The following is a 19920-nucleotide window of genomic DNA, read 5'->3' as shown; positions in this document are numbered from 1 at the left end:
AAACTACTAGATGGGATAGCAGTGAGGATTATAAAGATGAAAAAATCAAAATCATGTAAAGGTGGTTTGAAAATGAAGGAAGAACTTTATAACAATTATAAAAAATATTATTAAACAGTGTGCATAGGCAGCAAGTTATTTTGATCCAAATGTAAATTATTAAAGGTTTAGGGTTTAAGTTTAGAGTTCATTTATTAAAGGTTTAAGTTTCTCTGTTTTATAGAATTGAGCACAATGCTGTTCTCTGAAGTATTAATTGTGCTCTCTATGAGGTGAGCAGCTGCGGCTAATGAGACTTCACAAATATTAACAAACGTCAGTCTAAGGAGCAAATCCTACGTTTAATTGTGGACATCAAACCTCATTTGACCTTCTCAGTCGTCCATTTCAGTTCCTCACAGTCACCTCAGTGTCATTTAGTGAGCCAACAGTGTGAGGAGTGAAGGCCGACTGCTCCGTCTGCACTCGTCTGTCATCTGCTGCCTTAGTGAGGAGGAGTGCGGATTAAAGTGCAGGAATAGGAAACATTAACTTCACAATAAAATGAAGAGTTTAGTTTGATATAAAACTAAAATAATAAAAGGAACATTTAACACAATTTGACTCTTAAACAAATCTCCACACCCCTGACCAAAGCTGAACAGAATGTCGGCCGTCGTCTGAGCTCAGCTGTGCAGTTTTTAGTTGTGAAATCTGAAAGTCGGTGTAAATTACAACTGCAGATGATAAAAGATTTTTATATTTCTAGATATTAGGTAAAATTCAGCACATTACTTAACAATTTATGATCAAATAAATAATTCTCTCCCAAAACAATGGAAACAGCAATAATAATCATCTGCGGTGGGTTGGCGCCCTGCCCAGGATTGGTTCCTGCCTTGTGCCCCGTGTTGGTGGGATTGGCTCCAGCAGACCGTCATGACCCTAAGTTAGGATACAGCGGGTTGGAGAATAACTGACTGGCAATAATCATTTTACAATGTAAAAAAAATAAAGTCGCCAAGAAACCCTGAAGTGTTTTTGTGAATTTCCAGGGGTCTCCTAAATTTTCAGTGTTGTTTATTACACATTCAAATAAGAAGAAATTTTATGAAAATAACTGTGGTGAAATAAGCAATAATCATAAACAGTCTACACTCTACACCAATAGAGTACAATTTTAATAAAAACAGCCTTCACAACAATACAGTGAATATGAAATGATTGTACAGTTGAGAAATACGTGCAAGTATTGCAATGCTAATATGAAAAATGAGAAAAGGCATAATGTGCAAATAATTTAAAACATCTAAGCACAGAAAATTTAATTTTTTATTTTCTTTAACATTTACAGTAAATTGATCACAGCAGAAGCTGAGCTAAATATTTTACAAGTTAGGATTATTTTCAGTGCTTTTCTGAACCAGGAATACATAAAAGCGTAAAGAATTGGATTAACTGCAAAGTTCAATTCACTGAACAAAGCAAAGACATTCTTGATGAGATGTGTGATTATGTTACTACCATCATCCAAAAAATTGAATATATAAAGAGGCAGCCAGCAGATAATAAAAGCCCCCACGACTACTCCTAATGTTTTTGCGGCTTTTCTTTCAGACGGTTTTGATATTTTTCTGTCACTCAACTCCTCAGTTTGTCTCTTTTCTATCATACAGTTGATGGCTCTTGAATGGCTTCTTGCAACTACAAATATTCTGATATAAAAACCAATCATCAGTGAATAAGGCATAAAAAAAGTTACAAGTAAATCAAAAATGACCATTTCATAATAAGTGTATGAGCCACAAGTTCCTTCACATCTCTCTACGTCAAAATAACTCACACATAAAGCTATGAGTTTAATGAAAAGTGCAAACAGCCACACTACAGCAATGCTGATCTTTGCGACAGTTAAAGTTATTTTTGAGCTGTAAAAGAAAGGATGGCAGACAGCAATGTAGCGATCAATGGATATTAAAACCACATTATATTCAACTACTGTACTAAGAATATTTGCAAGTGCATGATACAAATAACAATAAATAACTCCAAAGTACCAGCAAGTTTCAATCATAAAAATCAAAGTCATGGGCATCACAAAGACACCTGATAAGAAATCGGCCGCTGCGAGTGAGAGGATCAGAAGATTAGTCGGCGTGTGCAGCTGAACAAAATGAGAAATAGAAATGATGACAAGAAGATTTCCAAAGACTGTCGAGAAAAGCAAAAGACATGAGAAACTGTAATAAGGTCCATAAACTTCAGTTTCATAAATCAGTTTACGACAAGATGTATTACTGTGAGGATAACAATGTCCAACTTTCAGTCGTTTAAACTCCATGTGTGTCCCCTGACTGAGCCGTCCTGCCTGCACACTCAGATGTTTATACACTGAGGCCCTGCGACTGCCATATTCTCTCTGCTGACGTAATTCACATGAGGCGTCTCTCTGCTGTGTTTGCTTCACAAATTCTCTCAGGATGTTTGTTTGTTCATTTCAGTTCTTACTCACTAATGAGTTCATCAAATCTCAGATGTCTTTATTATATTTGTTTGTCAGGAGCCGCTCAGGGCTGCGGTGGTCTCTCCTCACAGCTCCACAGTGGTCCAGCTGCTGGCTCTCTGCAGTTTCCTTCTTCTCCTCTGTCTGCTGTTTTTGTTTTTTTGTTCTCAGTCACTTTGACTTTCTTTCCTCATCACAGCGAGCAGCACATTAAATCAGCAGGTTCAGATGAGCTGAGGTTGTGCCCAGTTGTGGTCTGACACTCCATGCTGTCCTGTGCTGCTCAGAGCCCCTCTGACACCTGTATGGAGTGTGCTGGACCACCCTGTGCTCATGAGAGGCCCTCACACACACACACACACACACGCACACACACACACATACAGTGTACAGTAACAGCTGTGTGTTTTTCTCTTTTCCGGACCCCCACATTAAATTCCTAACAGTATTCCCCCCGTTGCTCTCTGTCAGTCTGACGTTGTCCTGATTGTCTTTGTCTGATTTACTGGACGTCTTTCTTTTCTTAAATCCTCAAACACCCAACATGCATTTCTCTGTGGCAGTGGCAGGTAAACTCTCAGAATTCCAATGCAGCAGCGCTCACTGATGTACTTTTTTATTTTGATGACATTTGCTGTGTCACTGAGTTGTGTCGTGTTGTTGTCATTCCCTCTTCATCATCACAGACAGTGAAGTGGTCCTCACCACACAAGAGTTCATACGTGACACACTGGTGGTCTGTTAATACAAACTTCACGTGAGGCCCCTCGTCTCTCCTTGTGTCACTGAAGCACCTTGTAGTGTCACATGTCACATATGTATGTCATTAGACCACATAGTGCAATGCATTTTGGGAGACAGCAGGTCATCAGGCTTCATGTTGTAAAGCAGCTCTGCACAATGGCAGGTCTGAAACGTGAAATTACTGATGAGGAGACAGACTTGGGTGTTATAATGGACTCATTCAGAAGCCATTAAGACGGTTAAGAGAATGTCAGGTTATATAGCACCCTGATGTGTACAGCAGATTTCCCAACTGTCAGTCCACAGATCAGCATCAGTCAGTCAGTCAGTCATTATCCAACACGCTACATCCTAACACAGGGTCAAGGGGGTCTGCTGCAGCCAATCCCAGCCAGCACAGGGGGCAAGGCAGGAACAAACCCTGAGCAGGATGCCAGCCCACCGCAGGGCACACACACACACACACCAAGCACACACCTGGGACAATTTAGGATCACCAATCCACCTAACCTGCATGTCTTTGGACTGTGGGAGGAAACCAATAGAGACACAGGGAGAACATGCAAACTCCACACAGGGAGGACCCGGGAAGTGAACCCAGGTCTCCTTACTGCGAGGCAGCAGCACTACCACTGCTCCACCATGCCGCCCCAGATCAGCATCAGTCCATACGTAATTTTTGCTGTCCACAAAACAGCAGGTCAGCCCATTATATCCGCCTTAACTCTTTTAGGGCGGATGTTGACTTTTGTCGACAGGAGGGGTTGATGGTGACAAAACTCACTGTCATGTCACAGGCATTCCCTCAGTGCTTGGAGGAATGTTAGACTCATTGACTCTGCGTGAGTTGTAAAATGTAAACAAAGGCAAGATGGCATCGACATGTCACAAGGGAGATAAGCGAGTGCAGAACAGAAAATACTCGACAGACGATGTTTTGCGCATTATCACTGAGTCGGACTCTGATTTTTCAGAATCTCATTTTGTTGACAGTGATCAGGCGATTGAGCAAGAGAGTGAGAAGCTGGCATCAGCTGATCGGACACCAGCTGAAGCCACCCCAGCTGATCGGCTGCCAGCTGAGCGCATTCACATAGCTGATGCACCTACGACAAGGTTCACGTGGGAGGAATACTCAGACATTAATCTGTGGGAGCCAAACTGGCTACCGGACTTCACAAGATGGCATGGCTTGCTGTTGGACACGACAGATCACCAGCCGCTGGACTACTTCATGCTGCTCTCTCCTGATGCTGCTTTTCAGCTACTGTCAGACGAGACAATTTGGTAGGCAGAGAAATTTATTTGAATTGTGGGCCGCGCTTCCACTGCATTCTCGTTTTTCAAAGTGGAAACCCACAACAAAAGACGAGATGAAGGGCGTTGTGGCCTTACAAATAGAGATGGGACAGGACTGGTGATATAACTTCAGGGAGCATTGGTCCAGACGTGCTTTGTCCCCTGGTGGCTTTGAACAGGTTATGCCATGTGATGTTAGGTACGTGATGCTGTAAAGTTTTATTCACGTCTGTGATAACCAAAAGCAAAGCCCAAGGGGTGAGCCAGGCTATAACCCCATGTATAAAGTTCAGCCCCTGCTTGACATTGTGGAACCAACATAGAAACAATTTGATCAGCCTGGCTGTGATTTGTCTGTGCGTGAAACTATGATAAAATACAAGGGACGCCAGTATATGCCAGACAAGCCCACAAAGTATGGCATAAGGGATTTTGTACTGGCAGAAGCAAACACTGGTTTCTGTCTGAAAGTCATCACATATACAGGAAAGTATTCCTTACAAAGAGAGAACTGTCCCTTGACAAGTCAGGTTGTGCTGGAGCTGCTTCAGGGCTATGAACATTTGGGTCATGTTGTGTACATTTGGACAAGTTTTATACATCAGCAGAATTGTTCATGGAGCTACAGAGCAGAGGAATTGGAGCTTGTGGCACAGGCTGAAGAGGAAAAGAGGTGACAATAAGGTTTTCACACGGGCAGATAACTTGGTGGCAGTGGCATGGCACGATGTCAAACGGGTGACTTGTCTCTCTACTGTCACACTGACAATGTATGTGAGAAAGTGCAGCAACAGACAATTGAAAAGGAGCCACCAAAGCAACACGTATTGTCAGCAGTGCAATGTGGCAATGACTGAAATTGGCTGTTTTGAGCGAAATCAGACTTGGCAGGACTTTGCTGTGTAACATGTATGTGATATGTGTGTGAAATCATAGAGTATGCAGGCTCATACAACATACAAGACAGTAACATTTCTCAGAAGTAAATATTTTTTGTTGCTTTGATATGTTAAACAATTGCTTTGTGTTCTTTTTAAAAAAATGTTAGTTTTTGGAAAAATATTCAGCCCTGGGAGAAAAGAAACAAAAAAAAAAAATAGCCCTGTGGCAGGTGGCCGTCTGCGGCCCTCAATCAGCTGCCTATAAAAGGGTCCGCCTCCCGACAATCAAGGCCGGAGTCGGGTGAGGAGGAGGACAAGGTTGGAGAAGGAGGCGGGCGAAGAGAGGCCCTGTGTTTGTGGTGAAGGAACGGCTAGGCAAGAGGCCGAGATTGTGGAGAGACTGTGGGGGGTGTTTGGTGGCGGTGCACTTGGACATTGTAAATAGTGAGTGGATAAATAAACGTGCGGTGATGAACTGGAACGTGTCTGCCTGTCTGTGTCCGGGCTGTACCCTTTCACAAGCCCTAAAAGAGTTAATTAAAGTTTCTGTGTGTTCTTTTTATCCAGTTGCTTTTTCTCTCCCTTTCCAACAGATGGCACTTCGTAACCCTTGTTAGTGGTAAAATGCATTGCATTTGTCATTGTAATAGATGGCATATAACAAACATTAATAACACTGCTTGTACAAATCCTGTACTAAATGGCGTATCACAGAGACATAGCAATGGGGCAGACACACAGCACTGCAAACATTAACACTGAATAAATCAGGCAGAGAGTAACTGTCAGACGGACAGAAATCAGCTTATCCACCTTAATAAAAGGACAAAGTCTGTGTGTCTGTGTGTCCATCTTGTTGCCATGTCTCTATCATTCCAACATACGGTGCTTCTCAAGCATTTGTAGTAATTCATCACATTTGTCATTCCAACAGATGGTTGTACCAAATGGCATATAACAGAGACATATGGAGTGTCTGTCTGTGTTTCTGTGTATATCTGTATCTGTCAGGTTGCTCTATTTCTGTTATAAGACATTTGGTATGGGATTCATAAAAGTAGTGCTAATGATTGTGATGTGCCATTTGTTGAAATGATAAATGAAGTGAACCTTCTTGCTACCTGAATTGCAAAACCACATTCCAATAGATGGTGTACTGCCAATGTTAACACCTAATATGTCAAACAGAGAGTTACTGCTAGATGGACAGAAACTGACAGCTGTATCTCCAAAGCAATAAGTTTCCATTAGGGAAAAGAATCAAATGCATAAACGTATGATGAGACAGCGTGAAAAACCCAAAGCTAAGGAAGTCAGGGGCAAAAGAAATCAAGATGTGATGCACCAGACCAGGAATGATGAATTGTCTGAGGATATGAATGTGCAAATTATTAAGGACGTCTGTGCACACACAATACTCAGGCAGTAGACACCAGAGGAACATGGAGAGTGAAATCATAAGAATACCACGGCCATTGTAGCAGTGTGGGCCCAGGAGACACCAAAAACAACCAGAGCCAAACCACAGTGTGATGTTCAGAGTCAGAGGGTGTGAAGTCAAAGGGACAGGGGAGCCCCAAATCTTATTACAACTCACGAGATGGATCAGTCATAGAGGATGGCAAGAGCGAGGGGCCTTGTCAACGATGACTGGTTATGGAGCAGGTCCTTAAAAGTGTCTGAACTCTTTGGGATGAGATGCAGCTGCTTTGACTCTTTGCCTTCATTTGTGTCTTTGATGCACCAATTAACTCAGAAGAACTGTTTGTGAAATACAGGAGAAGGATGTGTGAGATGTTTGCTCGACTCTATCAAGGACACACAGATGGCTGTGCTTTGTGTGTATACTGAGTGTTGCTTGACACAGAGAGAACTCTAATGCACCATGGAAAACAATGCAGAGATTTCAACCAACCTGTAATACAGGCGGTCAGGGGACATAGAAATCCTGAGGACTATTATGATGCAGTTCATGAACTCAACCGAGTGATGGTATTGGTGATGACTGTGAATACTCGTCAGTGGGATGAACATCACCTTTCATTTTCTCTCTGAGATCAAGTTCTGCTCTTGGGTTTCTGCAGCTGTCGTTGAACTTCCTCACTTTTCAGCCCTGCAGTTTCTCTCAGCCTTTTATTATCATTATTTATGCTCAGATAAATACTACATAGGTACACATTTATTCCTTTTGATAGTCACATCACAAGTTGTACAGGCTTTCTTTCTTTCATATCTGAAATGGCTGCTGGGTTGTTGTAGAGCATAATGACTCCTGCTGCTTCATACACAGAAAGCGTTCAGTTATCTTGTAAGACATTTATAAATCTAACGACACAATACAGAGGTGTGCGCTCATTCGTGTGTTTTGATATTTTATTTCTTTGTAATGAATGCTTTAGTAAGGATTTGAACACAAGTGTCTTTAAGTGATCATTAACAAAGACCTGACACTTGATATCCATGTGTTTAGATAAACCTCAGCATGTTGCTGGTATTTTGGGGTCATTTACTGTTACGTTTATCTGACACTTGCTAACATGTTTCTCAAGTTCTCCTATCGGGTTGCACAGAACTTCTTCACTTTTCAGCACTGCCGTTTCTCTCAGCCGTTACTTTTTGTTATTTATCAGATAAATATTGTGTACGTTCACATGTCTTCCTTTTGATAGGCTCCTGCTGCTTCATACACAGAAGGTGTAAGACATTTAAAAATCTAACGACACAATACAGAGGTGTGTGCTCAGTCCTGTGTTTTGATATTTTATTTCTTTGTCATGAATACTTTAGTGAGTTTTTGAACACAAGTGTCTTTAAGTGATCATTAATAAAGACCTGACACTTGATATCCGTGTGTTTAGATAAACCTCAGCTTGTTGATTTCAAACATGTGAAAGTTCTTTGTGTCAAGTCGTGTCACTAATCCCAGACAATGCTGTGACTGTCCACTCAGATCCTAAATTTGATTCAGCTCATCGTATTTCCTGATTGTGATGTCTGTTCAGGTGAAATGCCATTATATAAACACACACAGCTGAAGTCATTTTGTGTTAAATTCCTTGACTTTGCTCTCTGGTGTCAGTTCTCGTCTCAGGTTTCTCCACTTTGCACTGAGTTTTATTTTATTTATTTCCCTGACGTCTTTTCTTTTCCCCTAACCACAGGCTGACAAGCTGCGGTTTACACCGTCTGTTCCCCTGATGAAGTTGTTGAAGTGTCTCCCTTCCCAGAATTCTCCTTATTGGCCTGGTGCACTAATGTGGTGAGGAATTTGTCTTTGTAGTGTTGTTGCAAAAATCAAACATTAAAAGATCGAATATGACAGAGTGTAAAGTGAACTTATTATGTTTTATATCACATTATTTCATTTGTTCAGAGTATTATACACACTTTTATTTTTTAATGTTATTATTGCTGTATAATTTAACTGTAAGTGTGCTTTCCAAGGAGCAGCTCGTGTACACATAGAAGGAGGATGTGCTGCTACAGACAGAGGGCCGTTTCACACTGAGGGGATTTTTTCTGCAGTCTGAAGAGCAGACAGACACCATTTGCAGACCATTAGGAATTAGAAGGTCAAATCTTTAAAACATTTTTTGGACTTCCCACATGTGTAAAAGTGAAGCTCCTGAACCATTGGCTATCTTTGTGCATGCTCACCTCATAGACGTGTACTGATACGGTCTGTGAAAATGACGTTAGACAGAGAGGGGCTAGAAGTGTTCAACTTGGCCCTCACAATCTTTAAAAAGTCATCATCTGCTGAATTGAAGTGACGATATAGGAAAGAAGAGAAGCAGAACAATCATAGCCACACAGTCACTAAGAGACTGAAATGCCTCACACATTTAGGTGTGTCGGTGTTGTATCATCTGTGACAGCTCCACAGATAGCCAGTTTGTATCTCTGATTTGCACATCCAATTACCTTTGTATTTGTTTTCACTTTTTTGGGCACATTTAAGAATGTTAAACTCTATAATGACTGAATAAAGGTTTATTGCCTGCTCCACTTGCTTGCATTACTATTTGCTCAGTTTTGCCATCTGGGGTTACAGAGAACAGAGGAGACGTCTTCTAATAGGTGAAGTGTAGCACAGTAGCAGTCAGTCCAGAGTGAAGACAGAATCCGTAGTCCACGGTCAAGTGAGTGTCTGCCGTCTGTGTCTCCTTCCAGGCCAGGTGAGTGCAAGAATAAGAGAACTAGAGGTGGGGGACATGTGTGAGGGTCTACATAATAATGAATCTGGGTGTGGGAATAAAAATATCTCATGCTGTTGGAAAGGGTCACCCCAAAACTCTTCCATGATAAAACATGCAGCATACAAGGGAAAAACAAAACATAACCAGTTAGACAAGTCATGAGATGTTTTAGCATGGAGTACATCACATCCTAAAAATGCTGATACCAATAAATTGGATTCTTTGGGAAGCCTGTGTTTAATTTTTCAGAGGAAACACAAAAGCCACACATGATCTTTAGGAAACACAAACTGAACACACAGTATTTTGCATGTCTACATACACACAGTGTATTTACAAATATGTTTGTTACTCTTGTGGAAGACCAGCCTGACTACAGACAGACACCAGGACACACAGAAGTCCAAAGTCTTCACTACACAGTCCTTTGCAATTCACACACAGCACACAACCCACCAGCACTATTGCTCACAGTCTTTTCTTTTCTTTATCTCTGCCGCCCTCACTCCTCCACTGGCAAGCTCCGTCCTCTGCCTCCCGACTCCTTCTTCCCGAATGGAGCGACGCGGCTCCTTTTATAATCACCCAGATGTCCTCCAGGTGCTCCCTGATGACATTCCTGCAGCACTTCCTGGTGTGGCGGAAGTGCTGCAATCCAGGGCTTAGCCAATGTCCATGTGCCCCATGTGGCCCCAACACTCACCAGGGTGGCTGCCTTCTTGTGTCCCAGGGCAGGTGCTGCTCCTCTTCCGGTCCTTCCAACCTCCAGGTGTCCCAACTGAGCATGAGCCCCAGCCGTCCACCACATTCTGTATTAAGGAAAATGTATGTTTAATCAAATTTCAGACATAATCTTAAAAACATTCTCTATAGATGAATCCCATATATTTTAGATTAGATGACATGGGCTTGTTTGAATGTAAAGTCTAAGCTGCTGTTGGCTCGTTGCAAGGCAGACAAACTCTGTCTGAGTGGCAGTCTCTGCTTTCCTGGCACCTGACGCAGCACTGAGCTCTCCCCCCGTACTGCTTTGTTGGGGTCCGAAGTGTTTGTCAAGTTTAGGGAGGTTGACGATACAAGTGACTGGGTGGTAATGAAAGTCAGCCAGCTGTTCCGCATTCTCACTGAAGGATTCGTCTTCCATCTCACTGGACAACTCAGGTTCAAATTCAAACCCGGCTCCTTTATTGATAGTGTCAGCAGCGAGCTCCTCTCTATCCATCACAGAGAGAGGTGCTCTGCAGGTTGCCAAGACCTGAGGGAAATCCAGACTTTTTGAAGGATTTTGTTCTGCAGACTGAAGCAAGTGCTTTTGGATTGGGGTCGGTGCTTTCTCAATGTTTCAATGGGGAGGAAGATCCCATCACGTTTCCCAGCAGGAAGCTGCTTCCCAGGGAATGTATTTACTGAACCATTGAGAAGGAATGTCTGCTGATTAAATGAGCAGTCGAGGCCCTCTGGTAGTACTTGTGTGGTTTACCCATGTGACAGACTACGCCCCACTTCAGTGGCTCTACAGACAGAAGGATGTGAATGCCCGGCTCACTCGATGGTTTATTAGCATACAGTTGTTTGCGCCTGGCTGAGCTCGGCTTGGGTGATCGCTTTGTCCACACCAGTGCGGCCAAAGTTGAGGGGTAGGGGTATTTGGCACTCCTCAGCTCTTTTGAGACCCTTCCCAAAAGGGCTGCACACCAGAAGACCATTGGCACTTCTGGCGAGAGCTGCTTGTCTGTCGCCGATGCAATTTCAAGGTCACAGCCTCCACGTGAAACACGCCCGTCACCCGATGGGTGGTGCAGAGAACATTCTAACTTGGCCCCATACCTGCTTGTTTGCTGTATCTGTGTGTAGGGAAATGGTAGCTCCCGGTTGAATAAATAATCTTGCTGTTCTTCTTTGTATTGGAATAAAGCTGGTTTTTCCTGAAGCCCTGAGATTCAGACTCAGACTCATCTTTAGGGTGCAAGACAGTGAACCACACATCACATGGTACCAGAAGTGGGGTCCTTGCACCAATGGATCCCCAAGAAGCACATCATATCCTGCTACCACCGGGGCAAGATGAAGCTATGGTGGCCGCTCCTGCCCTTGCCCGTCTCAGGGATGTACTGATGAAGATAGCTCCTTGGATGACCAGAGTGCTTAGTATTCTGCTTCGAATTCATGGCAACACTGATGACAACACTGATGAGGTCCTGTCCTCAACATTTTGCTTTGATCCATTCTTTGCAGCCCCACTTCTGCTACCATTTGTCAAAGTTTGTATCTACAGTTGCACAGAAAGTCCTTTCAAACTTCTTTTATTCTTGAACTTGACAGAACAATATTAGAGTCTTTTAAAAATACTGCTAATGTGGTAAACTTCACTCATTTGAGTGTTGTCATCTCTTCTTGGAAATGAAAAGAACGCACAGGCCTCACCATTTGCACAGTTGAGCTCCGTACACAATCCACAGGACAGAATCAGGTTTTCTCACTGGTTGTCCGGTGCGGTGGTTGTGATATCCCCTGCAGTCGGAGAGTGGCCCCCAACCTACAGTCTGGAGGTCTATTAGATCACGAGCTGAGCGGGATCAGAGGAGAGAAGAGACACGGACCAAACATGACGTGTGAAAGGTGCAAGTTTATTACATGAGTAATATAAATTAAAAACAAGCAGTCAGGTGGGCCTTCAGTGCTGACCCACCAACATAAAGCAAATAAAAAAAGGACAAAAACAGAAATAAATTAAGTTGTATTTACAGTTGGCACAGTGAACTCCAATAATCCTCAATACAAAAACTACACACACAATAAATAAAGTCAATCTTCCTTCATTGAAAATAGTAAAAACATTTTAACATATATATAAACTACTTTTAAACAGCGATGACAGGTAGAGAGTTCTTCAAATCTAAACGTAATTCCTTTATTAAAGGTTTAAGTTTTACTGTTTTTGTAGAACTGAACACAAAGCTGTTCTCTGAAGGATTAATTGTGTTGTATTCTGTATGAAGTGTACAGCTGCGGCTAATGAGATTTCACAAATATTCATAAATCTCTGTCTGAAGGAGCAAATCTGCTGTTTGTGAAAGTCAATGACCGTTTCCGCTGTCTTGGTGGTGTTGAGCACCAGGTTGTCAGAAGCCCGCCAAGACATAAGAAGAGACTCCTCCTTTCTGTAAGCTCTTTCATTACCATTTACTGATGGTAGGATTCAGTTCATTCTGTAGAAGTTTAGTTAACAACAGTTCATGAACAATGGTGTTAAAAGCTGAACTGACGTCTACAAACGGTATTCTGATGTAAGTTCCTTCACAGTCCAGCTGCTCCAAGTACAAAGTGAAGTCCCGTGTTGAGAACATCGTCCACAGATCTATTTGTTCGATATTCAAACTGAAGGGAGTCGAGGTCAGTAGCAGTAACAGACTTAAGATGGGTTACAACAAGCATTTCAAACATTGTCATTGGAACTGTTATAAGAACAATAGGCCTGTAATCACTGAGGCAGCTAATTTGATCAGTTTTGGGAACAGGAACAAATATTAGAAGATTTAAAGCAATCTGGAACAGTACACCACACAAGAGACTAGTTAAAGATGTACAAAGAGTACAATTTCCAGTGCACTGGGCACGCAAGTCAAATACAAGACCATCTTGAAATAAGGCAGGGCTTCAAGTTTGTGGCTTCATGTAATTTTTAGCAAAAGTGGACAGTTAGTACGTAGAACAAAGATGACTGTTGATGTCATTTCAAAAAGGAAAATGAAAAGGGAGGCAAGTCCTTAAATAGGAGTGGAAAAGGAAAGAAAGCAAAGATGAGGAGACTTTGGGGTCAGCGTGTGGATGGTCCCAGTGTGTATCCATGTTACTCGTAGATATTGATGTTTATTATTTGATGTACACGTTCTTTATTATCTTATATGTCTCTGTGCTAATCCCATGTAAAGAAATAATGTCACATTTAAAACAACATCAGTAATGCTGTAGTCAAAGTGCTTTACAATTTAATCTCTGAATATATCGTCACACATGTGCGATTAGGGGACAGTCAGCAGGTCAATCGAGCGTGAAACTACAAGAGATGGGGGTCTGAGACATGGCATTAATACTCTTCTCTCCTTTTCATCTACAGAAAGACGCCTGAATAAAAAGCCTGTAACTTGACAAACGCACCGATCCGCACAATGAAGAAATGCTCCTTTCTGGCTCCATGGAGTCACCTCATTTCTGGTCACGTCCTGATGACTTCAGTTCTGTCCCTCCTTTTCTGACGTCATCTCCGGCTCCCTCAATCTTCATCACATCTGTTTTTTTAATTTGACCCTCTTTAAGAGCTTTGTAACTCAATGATTGTTTGTCAAGTGTGTCTGATTTTTGTTCTGACCTTTGACTTTGTTGCCAGCAACTGGAACCTACGGCCAGTATATGGGGAGGCTCCCCAACTCAATCTGTCTCATCTGATTATTATATCACAGTATATAAAATGAAATGTCTGCCTGCATGTCTGTCTGATTTTCATGAGAGAACTAGTTAATGGATTTAGATCTGTTTTCTTTCTATAATTTGCTTGAACATTCCAGTTGATGTTACGACTTCTCTCATCAAAGAATAAAATCAAAGTTTCCTTGCAGGGGCGATATATTCACGCTAATCCGAGACACAGGCTGCGGGCCGAGGGGGGGGGAGAATCGTGACGTCAGGAGTGGGGAGCCGGACAGGACCCTCCTCACTGTCCTGTTTCACTACTCTGTGGGCAGAGCTGCGGGGGACGGCTAGTATACAATAATCATAAGTAAAATAAATAGAACAAAATACAAGCCAGCAGTAAATTGAAACAAACAAATGACTATGAGGAAGGAACCGTCAGTATCACAGAAAGCCATGGAAAGCTAGAATAGAAATCTCAATCTCGTTTTGAACGGTTTAACTGAGGGTGACTCCTTAATGTCATTAGGTAATGAATTCCACAGACGAGGTGCAGCGGCCCTGTCCCTCTTAGTTTTACATTTAGTACGAGAGACAACAAGAAACAACGGACTGGTAGATCTAAGCTCTCTGGATGGCTGCTGTAGAACACACAATTCAGATAATTAGGCAGGAGCGTATCTATGTATTGATTTAAAAACCAGCAGTAAAATTTTAAAATCAGTTCTGAAACTAACATGCATCCAGTGTAAAGAGGCTAAAAGTGAATCAACATCACAGGAGTCCACAACAATGCCATGATTAACAACAGAAGTACATAACCCGTTGAAAGAATGCTGAGCGGAGTTTATTGATTTTTGCTGACAAAGAATGAAAGAAGCTGCTCTCTGAATGAACAGTACTATTTAATGCCATCTCTGAATGGGGGTAAATAAATTAATTAATTACATTAAATAAGACCCCCGGTTTTTTAGAATGTGAGGATTTCAAATCTGAGAAGTAATCAGATAAGAGAAAAATATCCTTTCTCTTCTCAATTATAAAATATTCTCATGTCATCCTGAAATGAAACTAAAGCAGAAGTACAAATTCATTTGTGCTCCGCCATTTCATCTGCGTTGCCCGGTGGGTTTCTTTTTCCTGAACTGTTCTGCTTTTCTGGACGACTGATGGATTGTGTGTTTAGTGACAAACAGCAGCCATAGCTCTGAGTGTATTTTCTAAAGCTGCTGTACTCTGTGCGTGTGACAATTCCGGTGCCACTCCTGAAGCTGTCATCTTCTAGCATAGCAGACATGTTTATGTGTAACACTGAGGAAACAAAGTATTTTATAAATAGCATTAAAAAGAGAGGGGTCTGCAACCCCCACACTACAATGAGGCTGATTCAATTTCATAACACATACAACGGCACATTTAAATGCAGTCCGCCACAATAATACAGCAGCAAAAGAATTATGAAAACGTTCACTTTGGATTATAGCTATTACGTCAAAAAATATGTAACGGTCTAATTTCATTACAATGCCAACAAACCAGGGCACTGCTAAAATGGTAGACACTCTTGGCATCAGGGCTAAGAAACTGGTGGTCAACTTGTTAAAATTGGTGGTCAATGGAGACATGGTAACTGTTAAGGTCGGGCCCTACTTGTAGCAAAGCACAGCCTGAGACTCTTGAGATGTGGACTTACCATCTCAGTTGTACCACAGTAACTCCATGACTACTTTACGAGAGGAGCAATTGAGCCAAGGCACCACATACATAGCACCCATCACAACAGTCGTCCTTCATCATCGTGTGTGACCACCTCTTGAGGTCACCACGGCTTTACACCTGTGTCAAGAATAGCCAATGAGCCTCAGAGTCTGAAGTTGTGGGGTAGCAAAGGGTCAATGGCTGCTCACAGTTAACAGCTTCTTGGCCGCATATGAAATTTAAATAAGCTTCATCCTCCCTCATGTGTGACTTTCTCTAAGATATGAGAGCTGGCTGAGTGTTGGCATTGAAACGCTGCCCCATGTTTAAGTTCGGCTGGGCACAGACAGTAAAATGACTTCAGTTCACAGACAGGCAATGCACTCTTATCATCACACCTGCTGTGTCCCGTCTCTTATATTAAAGACAAGCTGTTGGCCGTACAGAAGAAATGAGTAAAGCTGAGGCAGCCTGCTGATGTCAATATGTACCAAATATAAACTGAATATAAAAATCACAGCAGGCCTTTCAGTGAGTTTCACAGGTCAGCCTGTAAAAACTAACAGCAGTGCTGAAGATCACAAATAACAGCAGCTTGGGCCGCAGTGCAGACTGTCTGTGTGTGTCGCTGGTAACCGGTTACTTGTTTAAAAACACACAGTGATAATTAAAGAGTCCCCTGGGGTTCATTAAGAGTGAAAAAGAACATCTGACGATAATGAGATGGCAGAGAGGCTGCTGTGATCCCTCTAGAGACTGTTTAAATATCACCTGCAGACGCCTGTGGTCAGATACAACAATCTTAGTATGTCTGTGGGCAAATGTGGAACTGCTGAGGGAAATAAAATGGAATTTAAGAAAAGGAAGATTGATTACTGTAGTAATAGTAATGCGTCTTGTCTAAAATTAATTTACAAAACAGAAATCTGTGTATTTTTAATATTTTCTTTGTTCTTTTGATTTCAGTCACTATCTTTGGAAATCTTTTTGTCGTCATTTCTGTCTTTCATTTTTGCTGCTCCACTTGCAGACTAATTTTTAGATCCTTTCACTCTCAGTGATTGATCTCTTGGTGGGTTTGTTTGTGTTGCCCTTTTCTTTGATTATTCAGATTGAAATCTGCTGGTATTTTGGGGTCATTTACTGTTACGTTTATCAGACACTTGCTAACATGTTTCTCAAGTTCTCCTATCGGGTTGCACAGAACTTCTTCACTTTTCAGCACTGCCGTTTCTCTCAGCCGTTACTTTTTGTTATTTATCAGATAAATATTGTGTACGTTCAAATGTCTTCCTTTTGATAGGCTCCTGCTGCTTTGTACACAGAAGGAGTAAGAGAGTTAAAAATCTAACGCCACAATACAGAGGTGTGTGCTCAGTCATGTGTTTTGATATTATATTTCTTTGTCATAAATATTTTAGTGAGGATTTAAACACAAGTGTCTTTAAGTGATCATTAACAAAGACCTGATGCTTTATATCTGTGTGTTTAGATAAACCTCAGCTTGTTGATTTCAAACACGTGAAAGTTCTTCATGTCAAGTCGTATCACTAATCCCAGACAATGCTGTGACTGTCCACTCAGATCCTAAATTTAATTCAGCTCATCGTATTTCCTGATTGTGATGTCTTTTCAGGTGAAATGCCATTATATAAACACACACAGCTGAAGTCATTTTGTGTTAAATTCCTTGACTTTGCTCTCTGGTGTCAGTTCTCGTCTCAGGTTTCTCCTTTTGCACTGAGTTTTATTTTATTTATTCCCCTGACGTCTTTTCTTTTCCCCTAACCACAGACTGACGAGTTGCAGGTTACATAATCCGCTCCACTGATGAAGTTGTTGAAGTGTCTCCCTTCCCAGAGTTCTCTTTTCTGCCCTGGTCCACTAATATTGATTATCAGTTTGTCTTTGTAGTGTTGATGCAACATACGAGGAGAGCACAAAAAATAAAAAGATTAAATTAGAGACACTCTGACACGATTTTCTTTTGTTTTTATCATGTTCTTTAAATTGTTAAAAGGGTTATAGAATAATTTATTTTTTTACCTTATTAATGCTGTAACTTTCCATGGCGCAGCTCGTCTGCACACAGAAGGAGGACGTGTGGCTGCTACAGGCAGAGGGCCGTTTCACACTGCATGAATATTCATATACATTTACATATGTCGTATGCATGTGTTTAGAATTAAATTTGAAATAAGATTAAACAGACATTTCCCTTAATGCAGAGTAACAAACATATTTGTAAATACACTGTATATAAGACTACTGTGTGTTTGCTTTGTGTTTCTGAAATATCACGTGTGGCTTTTGTTAATGAAACACAGGCTTCCCAGTTTATTGGTGTCAGCACATGCAGAGTGTGATGTACTCCACACTAAAACATGTCATGCATCGTCTAACTTGTTACATTTTGTTTTGCTCTTTTACACTGTGTGTTTTATCATAGAAGGGTTTTTGGGGTGACCTTTCCCAACAACACGAGATATTTTTATTTGCACGCCCAAATTCTTTGTTACGTAGACCTCACATATGTCCCCCATTTAACTTCATAATGACGTCAGCTGTGTGTATTTGTATAATGGCATTTCACTTGAACAGACACCACAATCATGAAATACAATGCACTGAATACAATACAATACAGTTTATTTTTGTGTAGCCCAAAATCACACATGAAGGGCCGCAATGGGCTTTAATAGGCCCTGCCTCTTGACAGCCCCCCAGCCTCGACTATCTAAGAAGACGAGGAAAAACTCCCAAAAAAACCTTGTAGGGAAAAATGGAAGAAACCTCAGGAAAGGCAGTTCAAAGAGAGACCCCTTTCCAGGTAGGTTGGGCGTGCAGTGGGTGTCAAAAGAAGGGGGTCAATACAATACAATACAATACACAGAACAGAACAAACAAAAATCAAATTTAGGATCTGATTGGAGAGTCACAGCATTGTTTGGGATTTGTGACACGACTTGAGAAAGAACTTGACGTGATTGACCTTTATCTAAACACACTGATATAACGTATTTGTGAATGATCATTTAAAAAGACACTTGTGTTTAAATCCTCACTAAAGCATTCCTTATAGATTTGGTCTCGTCCGTTACAGGAGATGGATGTCTGCAGTGGAACTCTGTTTGCAGTGGTGTTCATTTTTCTCTTAGTTTTTATCATCCCGAGGTATCCTGTATTTACCGAACTCGAGGAGGTTCTATTACAGTTGTAACAAAGGCACTATATAGGCACCTGACCCAACACAGATAGACACAGAGGCACGTATGAAACACAAAGAGGCTTTATTTTTCTTCACCCTTGGGCGCACGTCTTCCCCGTGACCCACAGGCAATACACAGTCCCAAAGCATGATTCCAACACCAACAAAACATTCTTTTCTTCCTTTACCACCACTCCTCCTCAAGCTTAGTCCTCCTCGTCCCGATCCTGGCTCCCTAAGTGGTGGTGGCTGGCCCTTTTTATAGCCCACCCGGAAGCGTTCCAGGTGCTTGACCACCAGGTCCTAATTGCACTTCCAGGTGGGGCTGAAGATTCGTCCAGCTGGGCTGCTGACTCCATGCAGCTCCCCCTAGCAGCCATCCGAGCCCCCAGCCAGGCTGTGGAGGACTCCATCTCCCATGGAGCCATGTGACAGGTTGGGGAATCACCGTCCGCCAGGGAGGCTACCACCAAGCGTTCCGGGGGAGGTATTGAGCTGTCCATTGCTGCTTCCCCAGAACAGATGCAGCAGGGGCGTCCCTGCCGGGCACGGGACCCAGCTGTCCGCCACACAGTATATGCAAGCATATATAAACATGAGCGGTAAGAAAGGTGCTCAGAAAGAAACGGAAAAGAAATCCAAAACTACACCCAAGCCTAGACAGGCATCAAGTCCAAGTCCTACCTCAAGGTGCGGCCTTACAGAGACTGACCTGGGAAAGACAGGCGAAAGCACAGATTTCCTAGGACCCCGGGCCACTTCATCGTCTCCAGTTGAGAGCAAAAGTGGGAGCGAATGGACAAGTGATGCAGGTCACGATAGCTCGTAAATTCCAGAAGATCCATTGAAACTGGAAATGGCCTTGCCTTCCGCGTTTTCATCTACTCCTTGCAAGTCGGGAGCATCGGCTGTAACAGGGATTGTCACTTCACCTGCGGAGCACGAATGCTGAAATTATCTGTCTGAACTGAAGGTAATTATCGCTGCAATGGCCACAGC

The 19920-nt window shown here is 42.1% G+C and overlaps 1 protein-coding gene across 1 annotated transcript in view; it reads right to left on the bottom strand.

Moving 5' to 3' along the window:
• Window positions 1–1107: 1107 nt before the first annotated feature.
• The window catches only part of LOC127527253 (trace amine-associated receptor 13c-like), a 322587-nt gene continuing 303774 nt past the window's right edge, over window positions 1108–19920 (bottom strand). The window contains exon 2 of the mRNA XM_051925363.1: window positions 1108–2085. Coding sequence (XP_051781323.1) covers window positions 1328–2085 — 758 coding nt within the window. The 3' untranslated portion in view covers window positions 1108–1327. The remainder of the gene's footprint in view (window positions 2086–19920) is intronic.

This window comes from Erpetoichthys calabaricus, chromosome 3 (genome assembly GCF_900747795.2).
Source record: "Erpetoichthys calabaricus chromosome 3, fErpCal1.3, whole genome shotgun sequence".
Lineage (NCBI taxonomy): Eukaryota > Metazoa > Chordata > Cladistia > Polypteriformes > Polypteridae > Erpetoichthys > Erpetoichthys calabaricus.
The sequence above is the reverse complement of the archived record's forward strand: the minus strand, read 5'-3'. Positions and strand labels throughout refer to the sequence as shown.